Below are 18,633 nucleotides of genomic sequence, written 5' to 3' on the forward strand. Positions count from 1 at the left end.
TGAGACATTAAAAGGAGTATCTTTGGCAATATCTATGGGCTTGAACGATAACTGCTTTTCCTTCCAACCACTCATCATTCAGTGACACTCCGAGAGTCTTTAGCAATTTGCTCATGGTGAAGTCACTTCTTCTGTAGAGTCTGACCCTTTAAGGATTTTGCACCTTCACTTATCATCCAGGTCATTAGGTCAACAGATGTTTGTTACCAACAGGGTTTTCCTGACTGCAGTAATAGTAACTCATGAGACTTTTTTGGTGTCAGTTGCAGGACAGACTCTTGCAGTGTGTCTGTTAGAATTGCTGATCCCTGGCATAAGCAGATGAGAGCTTTAAAACCCGTGAAGTTAGTAACAGGACATAGGAGAATTGTTTTAAGCATTTATTTTCAGCAGGCTTGGAAACTCATGATCCATTTTATTAACAATCTAGAAGAATTCTAGAGATAGACTGTAGTTTCAGCAGGCAGTGGAAATATTCTTGACTGTGAATTATGAGTCTTTTTAAAAGAATTTATGTTTAATTGAATTATGAGTCTTAATAGCCATATTTATTACATATTGGGACCCACACTTTTTGTGAAATATATGATACTAAAGAAAGGAAAGGTTTCACATACAAATATTTGCTTTATACTCATCTGTTTGGAAACAGCAAACATAAAACCAAAAGTGGGCCATAAACCAAATATGGCCCTTGGATATGTTTAGTTTACCTCCACACACTGAGTCAACATTTCAAATTCAGGAGGCTCATGCAGAGGTTCAGGCTTCTCCAAAGACCAAATCTGGACCCACTTGGGCCCATCCTACTGTTTGGTCTGTGTGCAGAGGCCACCCCTTCTGTGTGGAACATGTGTTTTCGGGATTACCAGTCTCACCTGGCTTTTTCACTTACTCAGGTCATCAGCTTTCCATCCATAAGCATTTGAGTTTCCAATTTTTGATTGATAGTTTATTTTGATAAATATTTGAAGGTTTTTAAAGATAGTCTAATTAATCTATAATTGATTTCATATTTTAAAAAATCTCTTGAGAATGGGATTGAATTTTTCAAATTAGAATTGTTAAGTTGGTTGTGGCAGTTTCGCATTGAATAACTCTCACAAACACACAAGATTATAAGAGACAGTGCAGGGAGAGCTGGTGGAAGAGCAACTCCCCAAGAAAATGTTGAGCATGTATTTATTGGTAATTTTATGCTGCAATCTTTAACTAAGTGCAGTAAAGCAAGACAGACACCAGAACACTAGGATTTTGGTAGCTTCCTCCTGGTGGTCTGGAGGCAATCACGTGAGAGTCATCAAGAAGGGTCTTTGAAGATAAGGTGGGGAAGGCGCTCATTCTGCATGCAGTTAGCATCTAGCTAATGCTGACCTCTCAGCCAGAATGTCTAACTTAAGGAAGGGCGATGGAAAGAGCAAGCAAGGAAGAGGAAATGAGTAAGATTAAACTCCAGGAGACATTTCTGAGAAAGCAGTAAAACAGGGTTACCACAGTTGACTTTTTGACAAAGAAAAAAAAAGTTTCTCTCTTTGCATGTTCATATAGAGAATAATATTCCCACTGGAAGGTCTGTAAACCTTTTGAGTTTACTCATGGTCATCCTTGGATAGGTTATGCATGATACAGATAGTATTATGTATTTCTGCCTCAGCATTATCCCTAAAATTTGCAGTTTATACAGTAGCTAAATGATACCCACGCCCCCTGCATTAGGAGTTTGACACTTAGCCACTGGACCACCAGGGAAGGCCCAGAGGAGGAGCATATTAAAGAGAAAGAAGGTGCACAGGGTAATGAGGACAGGGCTCTCTTTCATTTACTTTCTGACTTTTGTTTTTAAGTTCAGAGAATCTATTGCACGATTTTAATTTCAGCTTAGAAATAGGTAAACTGTGTACATTAGAAATGGTTTTCCTTGTTTTACAGGATGACCTGACACCACTGTTACTTGCGATACGTGAAAGAGAGGGCAGATCGTGGAGTTTTTAGTAAAGAAAAACACGAATATACATGCGGTTGATAAGAAGAAAAGGTACTGTTGTTCTTTTTCTTTTTAAAACACTTAATGCTGTTCTAGGATGGTAGTATCAAGATTAAATGAATAAGAGGATTCATTTGTGATCAACACGTCATCACCTAGGTAGAAAATCAATTATTCTGACTGGGAATCATGAACAATATACAGCAGGAATGTATAGCAGGATTCATATTCCTTTATAATATTAACTGATGTCATATGCAACCTCTTTTTGTTTGGTTGGTTGATCTTGTAATAGCTGAGGGATTTCAAATTAGTTTTATTAGCTTTGTGAAATATGGATTCTGCATTTTAGTTTACCTCATGACAGTATCGAGTTTCTTAATTCTTTTAAAATAATTCTTTAACCTCTACTTCGTATGTATATATTTTTATAAGATGCATAGTAAACCTAAAAGACTTGATTTTGTCTTTTGGATAACTCTTTGTTTTAAATTACTTTGTTTGAAGAATGCTAATGTTACTAGGTTGCAAAAGAGTCAGATACAACATAGCAACTAAATAACAACAGCCACAAAAAGGTGATTATTACTCACTGTCACCAGATCCTGTGGAATCATCAGTTTTTATCCTTTCTCATTTTAGTACATTTTTATATTTTCATTTTTAATGCAGGTAGAAGGAAGAAAGATAGCTTTGATCGGATAAACAGTTTCTTTAACAAAGACAAGTTAGAAGTGGATGATACAGACGAAAATGATGGGCTTTAGATTCAGGCTAGGTTCAATTCCTAGGTTTCCTACCAATTAGGGTTATCATCAGCAATAAGTTTCCTGATATGAAAGGCAAATAGTAATGTGTCTTTCAAAGGTGCCTGTGTGTAAGAGATATTTTATATATGGTATTTCACTTTTAGTGCCTAGCACATGCTTGTCCACATTATTAACTGCCACCATGACTATGTTTATTCCCATTATTATCAATATTTTTTATTTAAACCTGCAAGTAGCCTTTCCTTAACCCAACCTCTAGCTGACTTTGAAGCCGAATATATCAGACTAAGGAGGAAATGGGGAATTTATCCCTTAAATAGTCACCTGCCTCAGATAAGTGACCTCGGTATCGTTTCTTGTCCATCAAGGACTTTATTATTATTTTTAAAAAGCATTTATTTATTTGGCTGCATGGAGTCCTAGTTGTGGGGACTCTTAGTTGCAGCATATGGGATCAAGTTCCCTGACAGGGATGGAACCTAGGCCCCCTGCATTGGAAGCCTGGAGTCTTATCCACTGGCCTACCAGGGAAGTCCCCATCAGGGACTTTTGAAATAGTAAGTGCTGCTACCTGGCATCCCAGTGGGATAGGAGGCTTCTTTTCTGTCCCTTCATTTTAGCCTTGGAGGTAATTTACAAAGATGAACACTTGAGCCTGTAAATGGTCAGTTCTTCATGAAAGGGCAAGGTGTTCACTTGGTAAAGCATATCAAATTAACTGTTTAAGGAAGTCAACTCAACTTCCTGAGGCTGAAGTCATCTCTCTGTTGTTTCAGAACAGCCCTCATACTTGCTGTCAAGTATGAATCAACAAATGTCGTCAGACTTCTCCTTCAGCAAGGTGCTGACATCTTTTCTAAAGATGTTTTTGGATGGACTGCAGAAGAATATGCTGTTATTAGTGGTTTTAATATGTAACTGTTCACATTCAAATGCTAGTTCTCACTAAACTGCAGCCAAAAATAATTTTAACTGTAACTTGCTACGTGACCAGTGAGAGTTCCAGTTTGGTGCAGGCAGTTTGGAGAATGATGGTGAGATGTTCCCCCTCAAGAGCTGAAAGCCAAGCAAAGGCCAGTTAGTTACTCTTGGCTGTGGGCTTGGGGTGCTTAATCTCAGGACATGTAGACCTTGATCCTTTGAAAGCTTGACATTAGCCATTTCATTCTGAGTGTGACCTCTCAGTAGGGCGTATGAATAGTGTCACAGTTGTGATATTTCTAACTAGTTCTTTGGGTCTGGAAATATTTAGTTTAGCAGCAAATCCTGTTTTCCCTTGAGGACTTGCCTCTCTATACACTTCTGCTTGAATTTTCCAAGAACCCAGAGGATTCCCTAAGGTCAACGAGACAGTCCTCTTCTGCAAGTCATTTGGAGGGGAGAAAATAGTTCCTTCTCATCATTCTGTTGCTTGCACTGATACTACTGCTGCAGCACTGCTGCTACAGCTGGTCTTGACAGGGTCTGCTTGGCAGCTGGATCTGGAGTCTGGATGTGGCTCTATAAAGACCTTTATAAAATCATTTTAAAAGGAAAAAAGAAAGAAAGAAACTCATCCTGCAGTGGGCTCACGATTGACCTTTGCTCCCAGGCCACCCCTCTGGGTCCAGGTTCCCCAGCATTTAAGGTGATGCACATGTCGACTTCAGAGTGAGAGCTCCTTTGTCCTCATATATATGCTTGTCACTCAGCCAATGTTGCAAACAAAGCACCAGCACCCAGTTCGGGCAGCTGGGCTTCCTAGCTTCCCCCCTCACTCAGAGACCTTATGTGGAGCTCACATGGAAGCCTAGATCTTCCTGATGAGGTACGCTTGAGGCTCTTATTTACCTTTTCCACTAGCAGATGTCAGTGGGAACCATTTTAGGCTGTCAGAGAGGGTCAAGTGCTCCTGCAGGGATTGAGCAGACTTCCCTTTCCCCTTTGTATCTAGACTTGAACCTCTAGGTGGCTTTTTATCCTGTGGGGGCACCTTTTCTTAGGTCACAGGTTCCCTGTCATCCTTCCCAGAGCAGTGGGTGCCAGCTTGCCTGAGATTCCCTAATTATGCTTGGCCCCTCATGGGATCTGTTTCCTGTAATAATGAAAATCTTCCAACGGATTTCTGTCTGCCTCCACCTTAAATGTTTTCAGAATCTGCCCCATAAGGAACCCATTCAGCAGAAATCCCTAAATCTCAAGTAAGATAGTTGGAATTCAGAGAGGTAAGCCCTGTCTAGAGCTTGCTAGTACCCACTGTAAGAGTAGGGATATGTCTTCCAAGTGAATTGGAGAGGAACATAGAGATTAAAAATCATTGTCAGAAAGATCTGCTGGTTCAGAGTTTGAGTAGGTAGAGAAGGAAGAGTAGTGGTCCAGGGCAGGTCTTGATTGTGATTAGTTTTCTGCTCTTGGTGTAATTAGCTGCAATAATGGGGGATCATTATGTTCTCTAATGTAGTGAATGCAAATGTTATAAATTAATTTAGGTACACATTATCTAAAAGCTGAGATTCCCTACATTACAAACCACAAAGAATAGCTAATCACCAGAATTAATAACAGTTTCATGCAACACTTGAATGTTAAACATATGAAAAAGCACACATTGGGATTTACTTGGAATTCCAAAGTAGTTACAGCAATAAAGTTGAAGATTAAATTATTCTACTCTTTGACTGTTTCTGCAAGCATTTTGGGGGTATATTATCTCATTACATCCTGTTAACCCTCTTGTGAAGTAAGGTAGTAATATCCCAGTTATGTAGAGGAAGACTTTGAACTGAAGAGAAACAACAACTTCAGGAACAAAGAGCAGTTGGTTATAGGACTAGGATTTGCAAGTTCGAGAGATTTTTCATATGCCAAGCTCAATCTAGTTAATTATTGGAGCTGTACGGCCCTGAGCTCATGATTACTTCACCTTCCTTTTCTTCGTCCTTTCAGTTCAGTTCAGTTGCTCAGTCGTGTTCAACTCTTTGGGACCCCATGAACCGCAGCATGCCAGGCCTCCCTGTCCGACACCAACTCCTAGAGTTTACCCAAAATCATGTCCACTGAGTCAGTGATGCCATCCAACCATCTCATTCTCTGTCGTCCCCTTCTCCTCCTGCCTTCAATCTTTCCCAGCATCAGGGTCTTTTCAAATGAGTCTGCTTTTCGCATCAGGTAGCCAAAATATTGGAGTTTCAGCTTTAACATCAGTCCTTCCAATGAACACCCAGGACTGATTTCCTTTAGGATGGACTGGTTGGATCTCCTTGCAGTCTAAGGGACTCTCAAGAATCTTTTCCAAGACCACAGTTCAGAAGCATCAATTCTTCTGCGCTCAGCTTTCTTTATAGTCCAACTCTCACATCCATACATGACTACTGGAAAAACCATAACCTTGACTAGACGGACCTTTGTGGAGAAAGTAATGTCTCTGCTTTTTAATATGCTAAGTTGGTCTAACTTTCTTTCCAAAGAGTAAGCGTCTTTTAATTTCATGGCTGCAGTCACCATCTGCAGTGATTTTGGAGCCCAAAAAAACAAAGTCAGTCACTGTTTCCCCATTTATTTCCCACGAAGTGATGGGACGAGATGCCACGATCTTCGTTTTCTGAACGTTGAGCTTTAAGCCAACTTTTTCACTCTCTTCTTTCACTTTCATCAAGAGGCTTTTTAGTTCTTCTTCACTTTCTGCCATAAGGGTGGTGTCATCTGCATATCTGAGATGCATATTGATATCTGCATATTGATATTTCTCCCGGCAATCTTGATTCCAGCTTGTGCTTCATCCATCCCAGTGTTTCTCATAATATACTCTGCATATAAGTTAAATAAGCAGGGTAAAAATATACCTTTACTTTCTCCTTTACTAGATGCTAAATAAAAGTTTATAGAACTTAGAAACTTGAAATGTATGTGACAATTGAAGTTTTGATATTATCTCTGACATTGTCTGAAATGATCTAAGAATTTGATAGTTGTTTTCCATATCAGTGTTAAAATATTATTTATCATATTTTAGTACATAGTGTTCACCAACTGATTTCTGAATATAAGAAAAGAGATCTAAAACTTCTCCTGAAAATAGCAACCCAGGTATGTCATCTGATACCAAATTGCTCTCAGTGATTCTACCATAGATAAAGTAGGAATGAGGAAGTTTCAATAATGAAAGAACTGTGAAAAAATTAGTGTAAATTGCATGTGTATTTTATTTTTAAAATTAATTTCTTTATACTCTAGTATTCAGAATTCTTTAAGAAGTTAATTGTAGGTGATTTAACATCAAAGACAGTATTGTCTGAAAAGAAATCCACCTCTTTAATATGGCCCCTAAAGTCCTTAGATCTTTGTGTAAATCAGAAAAAAAAAATTTTAAGTGAGTATCATGTATATTTCATGTATAGTCATAGTATAGCAGATTGGACGTCTTATGAAAGTGAACTTTCATTTTTAGAAATGGTTTGCATTTAGTGAATGAATAGTTAGTAGTTACTGTGTAGTGATTAGTCTCACTAAAATAGTTACCATCATTAAAACTGGGAACTTGGATAATCCCTTCCTGGTAAGATAAGAAAGGATAAACAATAACTGCAAAGCTGAGCCAGTGTGCAGCATAGTCGTGAGAGATTATTTCTGAAAGATACCTACCAATTGTACAGAAGGCAGAAAAGCAATGCCTGGTTGAGAGCCAGTTGTTTTGCCTATTGTACCAAGCAGGTCTAGATTACCAACTTCATTCCTTACAGATCCCGAGAGAGTGAGAGAGGTGGACTTCATTAGGATCAGATATTTTCTTTTGTGTGTTGGACAATTGTCATGAGAGTGTAGTTTTGTAAGAACAAGATGTTCTCTTGCCATCAGTTAAAAGATTATCATAATAGATATTCAAATAGAACAACTTGGGACTCTGCAGGTTCTAATAAAAGCACAAAAATACTTTGCATTCACAAAAACAGCATTAGGTCCACTGAATGTGGCATCTAGCACATTGTACAGGGTATCCAAGGATTCCTTTCACTGAGTGAAGTGAAAGTGAAGTCACTCAGTCGTGTCCGACTCTTTGCGATCTAATCAAAGGGGGCTTCCCAGGTGGCTCAGTAGTAAAGAATCCACCCACCAATGCAGGAGATACGGTTTGATCCCTGTGTTGGGAAGATCCCCTGGAGAAGAAAATGGCAACCCATTACAGTACTCTTGACTGGGAAATTCCATGGACAGAAGGGCCTGGTGAGCTGTAGTCCATGGGGTCACAAAAGTCAGACACGATTTGGTGATTGAACAACAAAAACGGTAGGTTGGTTTATTACACTAGTCAGAGGAGATACAGAGATGACAGTGTCTTGGTCTTCAATATGCTCAGAATAGAGTTCTCTCTGGTTAATTTCTGTATTTTTCTAAAGAAAATTTTCAAAGAAAAGCTGCTTATTTATTTGTTCATTTGTTCACTAAACAGATAACTTTCAAGTGTCTTTTATGTACTAAGCATTGTTCTGATGTCACAGGGTGCAAACATTGAAAAATAACTGCCCCTGCTCTCCTTGCTCAAGCTTGCAGTGCTCCTCTCCCCGTGGAGTCACTGCATGTGAGTCATCCTTCCAGCATTAGATCATGATGACCCCTTGGAAATGTTGTCCAACCCCACCAGAGTCTTTGGCTCCCTCCATCCTTCCCTCCCTCCCCTTGTTCATCAGCTTAGGATGTGATGATGTATGGCTTCCAAGCTGAAAAAGCATGATTTCTATAAACATTTGCCATATAATGGGAAGGATTGATATAATGATATCCCTCACTAGTACACAGTACTCTTTGGAACATCCTGCTCTGTGTGGTCCAGATACTCTTGAGCAATGGAAGGAGATAGTCTCAAGCGATTCTTTTTAAACATGTTGGTATATATATATATATATGCACAGAAGCTGAAATTTTTTAAAGAAGTTCATATATATATATATATATATATATATATATATATATTCCTCTCTCTATATATAGGGAACTATATATATATATATACCTATATATATATATATATATATATATATATACCTATATATATATATATATATATATACCTATATATATATATATATATATATAGAGAGAGAGAGAGAGAGAGAGAACTTTTTAAAAAAGTTCAGCTTCTGTGTACCCTACTTCATGCTCACCACTACAAGTCTAGTCCCCATTCTCACCACTGAGTTGAACCCCTTTACCCGTTTGCCCTCTGCCACCTGCCTTTCTAGAGATTATCCTTTCTAAACCTGGAATCACTACGTCTTTCATACTTCTCTTGCCTTTGGAAAGAGGGCCAGGAAGAGAAGACTTTTGTTTCCGATGTTTTACCTTGCTATGAGGTTCAGTGCCTTTGACCAGGCTTCCCTGTGATAGGGCATCTTCATTGTGAACTGAAGAGCCAGAGAAGTTGTCATGTCCCAGCAAGACACCTATAGTCTCTGTTCAGCGCTCCAGGCAATAGAAATTCAGAAGCACTGTGCTGTTTAAGCGTGCTATTGTCAGCTTATAGCACTGATTGTATTCATGGTATAGTATCATTTTCTGTCAGTCTCCTGGAGTTTGGTTAGGATTATGGTCATTGTAAAGAGCAGTTCTTTTCTTTGTTATTTTGTTTTGCATTTGATGACTATAAAGGGGAGGAGTGGTTCTTAGGCATTAGTGGCCTAGAAGTATAGTACAACCACTGTTCGCTTCCTCTAGTGTGGCCTCCAGGTGTGGTTTGAAAGGAATACTTTTAAACAAAGGCTCAGTCTTGAGGTTTTAATATTCTGTATTTTTCTTCCATTGATTTAAAATGTATCTTGCTTTTTTCTTTAATAGTGGATGAAAGTTCTGAAGAGGACTCTTCGAGGAGGTAGGATTTTATGGATGTTTTAAATTATATGTTTAACTAAGGGAACATGGAGAAGAGAAACTAATGTTTGTTGAGTGTTCTACTCTGGGTTAGACACTGCATTACGTACTTAACATTTGTGACCTCATAGAGTCATCATAGCAGCTTTGTAAAGTAGCTGTGTCCTACTTTTACTTAATTATGCAACTGTGGCTTTAAGAGGTTTGACAATTGGCCTTCCTGGCTCTCAGATCCACTCCTATTGCCCTCAGCAGAGACTGAGAAGTACCCATGTACATATAAGTTAAAGATATAAATTAGTTCTTTGACTTGTGTACATTTTAAGTTTCAGCGTTGTGGGGAAACTCCCTGTACTCCCTTAGAGTAAAAGAGAGAAGTGGTGCCATCTCAGTAAGTGGTATCCCTGCTGACGGACCAAGACTCCCATTTTGGAAGGACTCAGATTCGTCTCTGAACTTGGAACAGACAATGGAGAAGGAAAAGCCTATTCTTCCGCTTTAAGTCATCAGGTTTATTCCAGTTTGGACAAACAAGAATTATTTCAATCCATCAATTGGATTTTCAGTTCAGCTGTTAGAACTTTTAGTGAAAACAAGTTATTTCTAGGCTCTGCCGATACATTGGCTGTCACTCTCTGTTATGGAAACTAAAAATGAGTGTTAACTAGATATTTCATAGGTTGGGCGAGATGGATGCAGAAATAGGTAATGAAAAACTTTTTTGGAGACTTCCTGGGGGTGCAGTGGTTAAGATGTTTAGTAAGACACCTTCCAGTGTAGGCAGTATGGGATCGATACTTGGTCAGAGAAGCTAAGATCTCACATGACCCAAGGTCAGACAGCCAAACCATAAAATAGAAGCACCATTGGAACTAATTCAGTAAAGACTTTAAAAGTGGTCCACAGCAAGAAATCTTTAAAAAAAAAATTTTTTTTAAAGCTGTTTTAAAACAGGCCAAATTTTATCCATGTCAAGAAAGCTCATTTAATATATAGACAAACTTTCACTTTTTTTTTTCCTTTTGTTCAAGGACATGAGCTCACTCATTTTTATTGTATGTTTTTGCTTTAAAAGTTTCCTGCCGGGAGCCATCGTGAGGAACTCAGCCCAAGGCAAAGGTCATGAGGAAGGAGGCTTCAGCATACACAAAGGCGGATCGAGCCTCAGGAAACCCCCTGTTCTTGAGCATCTACCCCCAAAACAAGAGTGCCTACTTTACTGTTTTATACTCTCACCTATACCTCTGACTTTATGGGGGGACTGACCCCCATTACCTCTCTCAGAAAAGGAGTTAACTTACAGCTCCAAGTCAATAAAAATTCCTGGGTGTGACAAGAGTGTTTCAACTTACGAACTCCTCTGAACATTATCTAGCCTGCCTGTATAGGTTCCTCTGGCCACATGTGATTGTTTACAGCCTCCCAACCGTGAGAGACATGAGATGTTTTAGACTTCAGCTCAGTTCAGTCGCTCAGTCATGTCCAACTCTTTGCGACCCCATGAATCGCAGCATGCCAGGCCTCCCTGTCCATCACCAACTCCCAGAGTTCATTCAGACTCACGTTCATCGAGTCAGTGATGCCATCCAGCCATTTCATCCTCTGTCATCCCCTTCTCCTCCTACCCCCAATTCCTCCCAGCATCAGAGTATTTCCAATGAGTCAACTCTTCGCATGAGGTGGCCAAAGTACTGGAGTTTCAGCTTTAGCATCATTCCTTCCAAAGAAATCCCAGGGCTGATCTCCTTCAAAATGGACTGGTTGGATCTCCTTGCAGTCCAAGGGACTCTCAAGAGTCTTCTTCAACACCAAAGTTCAAAAGCATCAATTCTTCAGTGCTCAGCCTTCTTCACAGTCCAACTCTCACATCCATACATGACCACGGGAAAAACCACAGCCTTGACTAGACGGACCTTAGTCGGAAAAGTAATGTCTCTGCTTTTGAATATACTATCTAGGTTGGTCATAACTTTTCTTCCAAGGAGTAACTGTCTTAATTTCATGGCTGCAGTCACCATCTGCAGTGATTTTGGAGCCCCCAAAAGTAAAGTCTGACACTGTTTCCACTGTTTCCTCATCTATTTCCCATGAAGTGATGGGACCGGATGCCGTGATCTTCGTTTTCTGAATGTTGAGCTTTAAGCCAACTTTTCTGCTCTCCTCTTTCACTTTCATCAAGAGGCTTTTCAGTTCCTCTTCACTTTCTGCCATAAGGGTGGTTTCATCTGCATATCTGGGGTTATTGATATTTCTCCTGGCAATCTTGATTCCAGCTTGTGTTTCTTCCAGTCCAGCGTTTCTCATGATGTACTCTGCATATAAGTCAAATAAGCAGGGTGACAATATACAGCCTTGATGCACTCCTTTTCCTATTTGGAACCAGTCTGTTGTTCCATGTCCAGTTCTAACTGTTGCCTCCTGACCTGCATACAGATTTCTCAAAAGGCAGGTCAGGTGGTCTGGTATAAGCAGAAATATATGTTTTTCTGGAACTCGTTTGCTTTGTCCATGATCCAGTGGATGTTGGCAATTTGATCTCTGGTTCCTCTGCCTTTTCTAAAACCAGCTTGAACATTAGGAAGTTCATGGTTCACATATTGTTGAAGCCTGGCTTGGAAAATTTTGAGCATTACTTTACTAGCATGTGAGATGAGTGCAATTGTGTGCTAGTTTGAGCATTCTTTAGCATTGCCTCTTTGGGTTTGGAGTGAAAACTGACCTTTTCCAGTCCTGTGGCCACTGCTGAGTTTTCCAAATTTGCTGGCATATTGAGTGTAGCACTTTCACAGCATCATCTTTCAGGATTTGAAATAGCTCCACTGGAATTCCATCATCTCCACTAGCTTTGTTCATAGCAATGCTTTCTAAGGCCCACTTGGCTTCACTTTCCAAGATGTCTGGCTCTAGATGATTGATCACACCATCGTGATTATCCGGGTCGTGAAGCTCTTTTTTGTACAGTTCTTCTGTGTATTCTTGCCACCTCTTCTTAATATCTTCTGCTTCTGTTAGGTCCAGACCATTTCTGTCCTTTATCAAGCTCATCTTTTCAGGAAATGTTCCCTTGGTATCTCTAATTTTCTTGCAGAGATCTCTAGTCTTTCCCATTCTGTTGTTTTCCTCTATTTCTTTGCATTGGTCGCTGAAGAAGGCTTCTTATCTGTTCTTGCTATTCTCTGGAACTCTGCATTCAGTTTTCTCCTTGGCTTTTCTCTTCTCTTCTTTTCACAGCTATTTGTAAGAACTCCCCAGACAGCCATTTTGCTTTTTTGCCTTTCTTTTCCATGGGGATGGTCTTGATCCCTGTCTCCTGTACAATGTCACGAACATCATTCCATAGTTCATCAGGCACTCTAACTATCAGATCTAGGCCCTTAAATCTATTTCTCACTTCCACTGTATAATCATAAAGGATTTCATTGAGGTCATACCTGTATGGTCTAGCAGTTTCCCCTGCTTTCTTCAATTTGAGTCTGAATTTGGTAATAAGGAGTTCATGATCTGAGCCACAGTCAGCTCCTGGTCTTGTTTTTGTTGACTATATAGAGCTTCTCTACCTTTGGCTGCATAGAATATAATCAATCTGATTTCAGTGTTGACCATCTGGTGATGTCCATGTGTAGAGTCTTCTCTTGTGTTGTTGGAAGAGGGTGTTTGCTATGACCAGTGCATTTTCTTGGCAAACCTCTATTAGTCTTTTCCCTGCTTCATTCCACATTCCAAGGCCAAATTTGCCTGTTACTCCAGGTGTTTCTTGACTTCCTACTTTTGCATTCCAGTCCCCTAGAATGAAAAGGACATCTTTTTTGGGTGTTAGTTATAAAAGGTCTTATAGGTCTTCATAGAACTGTTCAACTTCAGCTTCTTCAGCATTACTGGTTGGGGCATAGACTTGGATTACTGTGATATTGAATGGTTTGCCTTGGAGATGAACAGAGATCATTCTGTTGTTTTTGAGATTGCATCCAAGTACTGCATTTCGGACTCTTTTGTTGACCATGATGGCTACTCCATTTCTTCTGAGGGATTCCTGCCCGCAGTAGTAGATATAATGGTCATCTGAGTTAAATTCACCCATTCCAGTCCATTTTAGTTTGCTCATTCCTACAATGTCGACATTCACTCTTGCCCTCTCTTGTTTGACCACTTCCAATTTGCCTTGATTCATGGACCTGACATTCCAGGTTCCTATGCAATATTGCTCTTTACTGCATCAGACCTTGCTTTTATCACCAGTCACATCCACAGCTGGGTATTGTTTTTGCTTTGGCTCCATCCCTTCATTCTTTCTGAAGTTATTTCTCCATTGATCTCCAGTAGCATTTTGGGTACCTACTGACCTGGGGAGTTCCTCATTCAGTATCCTATCATTTTGCCTTTTCATACTGTTTATGGGGTTCACAAGGCAAGAATACTGAAGTGGTTTGCCATTCCCTTCTCCAGTGGGCCACATTCTGTCAGAACTCTCCACCATGACCCGCCCTTCTTGGGTTGCCCCACAGGCATGGCTTTGTTTCATTGAGTTATACAAGGCTGTGGTCCTTGTGTGATTAGATTGACTAGTTTTCTGTGAGTATGGTTTCAGTGTGTCTGCCCTCTGATGCCCTCTTGAAACACCCGCCATCTTACTTGGGTTTCTCTTATCTTGGGCATGGTGTATCTCTTCACGGCTGCTCCAGCAAAGCGCAGCTGCTGCTCCTTATCTTGGATGAAGGGTATGTCCTCACCATCCCCTTTCCTGATGTTCAACGTGGGATAGCTCCTCTAGGTCCTCCTGCGCCAGAGCAGCCACCGCTCCTTGGACGTGGGTTGATCTTCCCGGCCGCCGTCCCTGGCCTCTGACGCAGGGTGGCTCCTCCCAGCCCTCGACCCTGGCCTCATACACAGGGTGGCTCCTCCAGACTGTTGCCCCTGACCTCGGACGTGGGGTGCCTCCTCCCTGCCCCCACCCCTGACCTCGGACGTGGGGTGGCTCCTCTCAGCCGTTCCTGTGCTCTCGCAGCCTGGCACTCTCGGCCATTGCCCCTGACCTCGGATGTGGGGTAACTCCTCTCAGCCGCACTAAGTGTGCCGGCCATCACAGCCGCTTGCTCTGAGCATGCCAGCTGGCACAGCTGCTTGCTTCTTTTGGGGAAGTTAGAAATTATTAGTATAGTGGGTTGGCTAGGAATTATATTGGTAAAGGGTTTTTCATTTGTTGTGCCAATAATTACTGCTAATTCCCTGCCCTGGCTTTGACAAGGATGTCTCAGGTCAAACCTCTCTGCTGGCAAACTAGCTTGTGTAACAGGATTATCCATACTCCTGCCAAGCACATGGTTGTTTACTACGTCTCAACCATAAACATCACAGAGAGCTTGGAGTATTTTTAAAGTCTTAATTAGCATAGGGCTTTTCTCATTGTTGAGTCAATGATTGCCGCCAGGCCTCCATATCCTTAGGCACCTGGGAATATATTAATGTATTTGGAATATAGAAAAGGAAATATAGTAATTTTTGATGTTAGCAATACTAGACTTTCTGAGTTAATGAATTTTCTCTCTTGTTATAGATCACTGTACTTTGTTATAAATCACTGTGTCCTTGCTATGTAAAAATGCAACTTTATCACTGTCTTAAGACTAAATAGACCTTAAGGGTCTATTTAGTGAAGGGTTTTCATGTGTTGGGATGATGCTTTCTGCTAAATCTCCATATCCCCTGCCCTTATACATGTTAATGAATATATAACTAACATATAGGAGAAATAAGTATTAACCTTTAAGATTAATCATGTTAACCTTAGGTTAAATAAATTCCTTTCTTAGTTGTAACCCACTACATCCTCACCCTATAGGAATGCAACTTTATCTGCTACCTTTGGAGGGTGCTGCCTGGTTTAAGAAAAAGCACCCTTGGAAAAAATAAGTTTTTTGGTTATCAAAAAGAAAGGATCATAAAATGTCAGCAGACCTCATGGCCAGAAGATGATGTAAAACCCCTAAGGCTTTTTTTATATACATTTATATGAGGCACCTGATCTTGATAAAGGTCAGGACTGCTGACCCCCGGGTGACTCTGTATTCATCCCTATTTATAACAAAAGGTATATAAGCAAACCTAAAAAATAAAGAAATCAGATCAGTTTCTGGAAAGACTGGTTCTTCCGTGCTGTTCTTTTTTGCTCCCCGTTTTTCTGGCGGAATTCCCATCTGGAATGTGGGTACTCACCAAGCCTGCTAATTCTGCCTGGGCTTCTAAGATCGGACCGGGGAGGCCTCAGTGCCTCCTCTTCTTCGGGAGGATGGAAAGACACCTGTGGCCTACGTAGGTGGTGATTGGTATTCCACATAAACCAAGTTATTCAGCCTCCTTTTCTCCACTAATCTTGCTACTACACTATTCCTTTCTTATCTCTCTTTATATCTGTAATTAAATGAGTTTTTTCCTAGGATGCCGATTCCGTCCCGACCTTCGAATTACCCTGGATTCACTGGGGCTAGACCCCGGCAGTTTCCCAACAAACCTGGTGTTGATTTAGGGCCTACATCAAATGAAGAAGTCTTAGATTTTAAAACCAAGGTAAAGTGTTCTGTTGTGAAATTAGTTTTCCTGCTCTGAAATTAGTTTCATGTAGTATTTACTCTTATGATTAGACAATGGAAGTGACAAATAGATTCAAGGTATTAGGTCTGATAAACAGAGTGCCTGAAGAACTATAGATGGAGATTCGTGACATTGTACAAGAGGCAGTTCTCAAGACCATCCCCAAGAAAAAGAAAAAAGAAAAGAAAAGAAAAAAATGGTTGTCTGAGGAAGCCTTCCAAATAGCTGAGGAAAGAAGATAAGCAAAAGGCAAAGGAGAAATGGAAAGATATACCCATTTGAATGCAGAGTTCCAAAGAATAGCAAAGAGAGATAAGAAAGCCTTTCTCAATGATGAATGCAGAGAAATAGAGGAAAAAATAGAATGGGAAAGGCTAGAGATCTCTTGAAGAAAATTAGAGATACCATGGGAACATTTCATGCAAAGATGGACACCATAAAGGATGAAATAGTATGGACCTAACAGAAGCAGAAGATATTAAGATGAGGTGGCAAGAATACACAGAACTCTACAAAAAAGATCTTTATGACCCAGATAACCAGGATGGTGTGGTCACTCACCTAGAGCCAAACATCCTGGAATGTGAAGTCAAGTAGGCCTTAAGAAGCATCACTATGAGCAAAGCTATTGGAGGTGATGGAATTCCAGTTGAGCTATTTCAAATCCTGAAAGATGATGCTGTGAAAGTGCTGCACTCAATATGCCAGCAAGTCTGGAAAACTCATCAGTGGCCACAAGACTGGAAAAGCTCAATTTTCCTTCCATTCCCAAAGAAAGGCAATGCCAAAGAATGTTCAAACTACCACATAATGGCACACATCTCACATGCTAGCAAAGTAATGCTCAAAATTTTCCAAGCCAGGCTTCAAGAGTATGTGAACCATGAACTTCAGATGTTCAAGCTGGATTTAGAAAAGGCAGAGGAACCAGAGCTCAAATTGTCAACATCCTCTGGAATATAGAAAAAGCAAGTGAGTTCCAGAAATGCATCTACTTCTGTTTTATTGACTGTGCTAAACCATTTGACTCTGTGGATCACAACAAATTGTAGAAACTTCTTCAAGAGATGGAAATACCAGACCATCTGACCTGCCTTTGGAGAAATCTGTATACAGAACAAAAAGCAACAGTTAGGACTGGATATGGAACAATAGACTGGTTTCAAATCACAAAACGAGTACATCGAGGATGTAAATTGTCACCCTGCTTATTTAATTTTTGTGCAGAGTACATCATGTGATGCGCTAGGCTGGATGAAGCACAAGCTGGAATCAAGATAGCAAGAAGAAATATCAATAATCTCAGATACGCAGATGACACCACCACGGTGGCAGAAATTGAAGAAGAACAAAAGAGCCTCTTGATGAAAGTGAAAGAGAGTGAAAAAGTTGGCTTAAACTCAACATTCAGAAAACTAAATTCATGGCATCTGGTCCCATCACTTCATGGCAAATGGATGGCGAAACAATGGAAACAGTGATAGACTTCTTTTGGGGGGCTTCAAAATCACTGCCGATGGTGACTGCAGCCATGAAATTAAAAGACGCTTGCTCCTTGGATGAAAAGCTATGCCCAACCTAGACAGCAGATTGAAAAGCAGGGACATTACTTTGCCAGCAAAGTTCTGGCAAAGCTATGGTTTCATATGGTTTTTCTAGTAGTCTAAGCTATGGTTTTTCTAGTAGTCATGTATGGATGTGAGAGTTTGACTATAAAACAGACTGAGTTCAATTACTGCTTTTGAACTGTGGTGTTGGAGAAGACTCTTCAAAGTCCCTTGGACTGCAAGGAGATCCAATCAGTCGATTCTAAGGGAAATCAGTCCTGAATATTCATTGAAAGGACTGATGCTGAAGCTGAAACTCCAATAGTTTGGTCATCTGATGTGAAGAACCGACTCATTGGAAAATACCGGTTCTGGGAAAGTTTGAAGGCGGGAGGAGAAGGGGACGACAGAGGATGAGATGGTTTGATGAGACGATTTAATAGACAAGAGTCTGTAAAACCTCTGGGAGTTGGTGATGAACAGGGAAGACTGGTGTGCTGCGGTCCATGGGATGGCAGAGTCACACACAACTGAGCAACTGAACTGAGCTGAACTGAGGTTGATGTTTTCATAAAATTTGAAGAACAGTGTAGATGCATAAAAATATATTAATAAAATCATATGAAACAGAGGCTTTGCTCATGGCATAAGCATGAGAATACTGAATAGAATAAGGCTTAAGAATACTGATATGTTACTGATCTATTGTATATAAATTCTAAATATATATGTTTCTCCACATACATTATTATACTTTCTTTTCTATAAAGTTTGTTCTTGACTAGAAATGTCTCAATTTTTCCTTTGTTCTTCCTCCTCTACCTTTTTTAAATTTTTTTTAAAAATATTTACTGTTAACCTAATTTTTCCTTGCAGAACACATTTCTTCAGTGTCTGTTCTTTCAGT

The 18,633-nt window shown here is 40.2% G+C and overlaps 1 protein-coding gene across 1 annotated transcript in view; it reads left to right on the forward strand.

Moving 5' to 3' along the window:
• The window catches only part of LOC128059613 (ankyrin repeat domain-containing protein 26-like), a 50,724-nt gene that overhangs the window by 12,317 nt on the left and 19,774 nt on the right, over positions 1 to 18,633 (forward strand). The window contains 6 exon segments of the mRNA XM_052652024.1: positions 1,930 to 1,969; positions 1,972 to 2,035; positions 6,753 to 6,781; positions 6,784 to 6,819; positions 9,562 to 9,595; positions 16,077 to 16,155. Coding sequence (XP_052507984.1) covers positions 1,930 to 1,969; positions 1,972 to 2,035; positions 6,753 to 6,781; positions 6,784 to 6,819; positions 9,562 to 9,595; positions 16,077 to 16,155 — 282 coding nt within the window.

Source organism: Budorcas taxicolor, chromosome 14 (genome assembly GCF_023091745.1).
Source record: "Budorcas taxicolor isolate Tak-1 chromosome 14, Takin1.1, whole genome shotgun sequence".
Lineage (NCBI taxonomy): Eukaryota > Metazoa > Chordata > Mammalia > Artiodactyla > Bovidae > Budorcas > Budorcas taxicolor.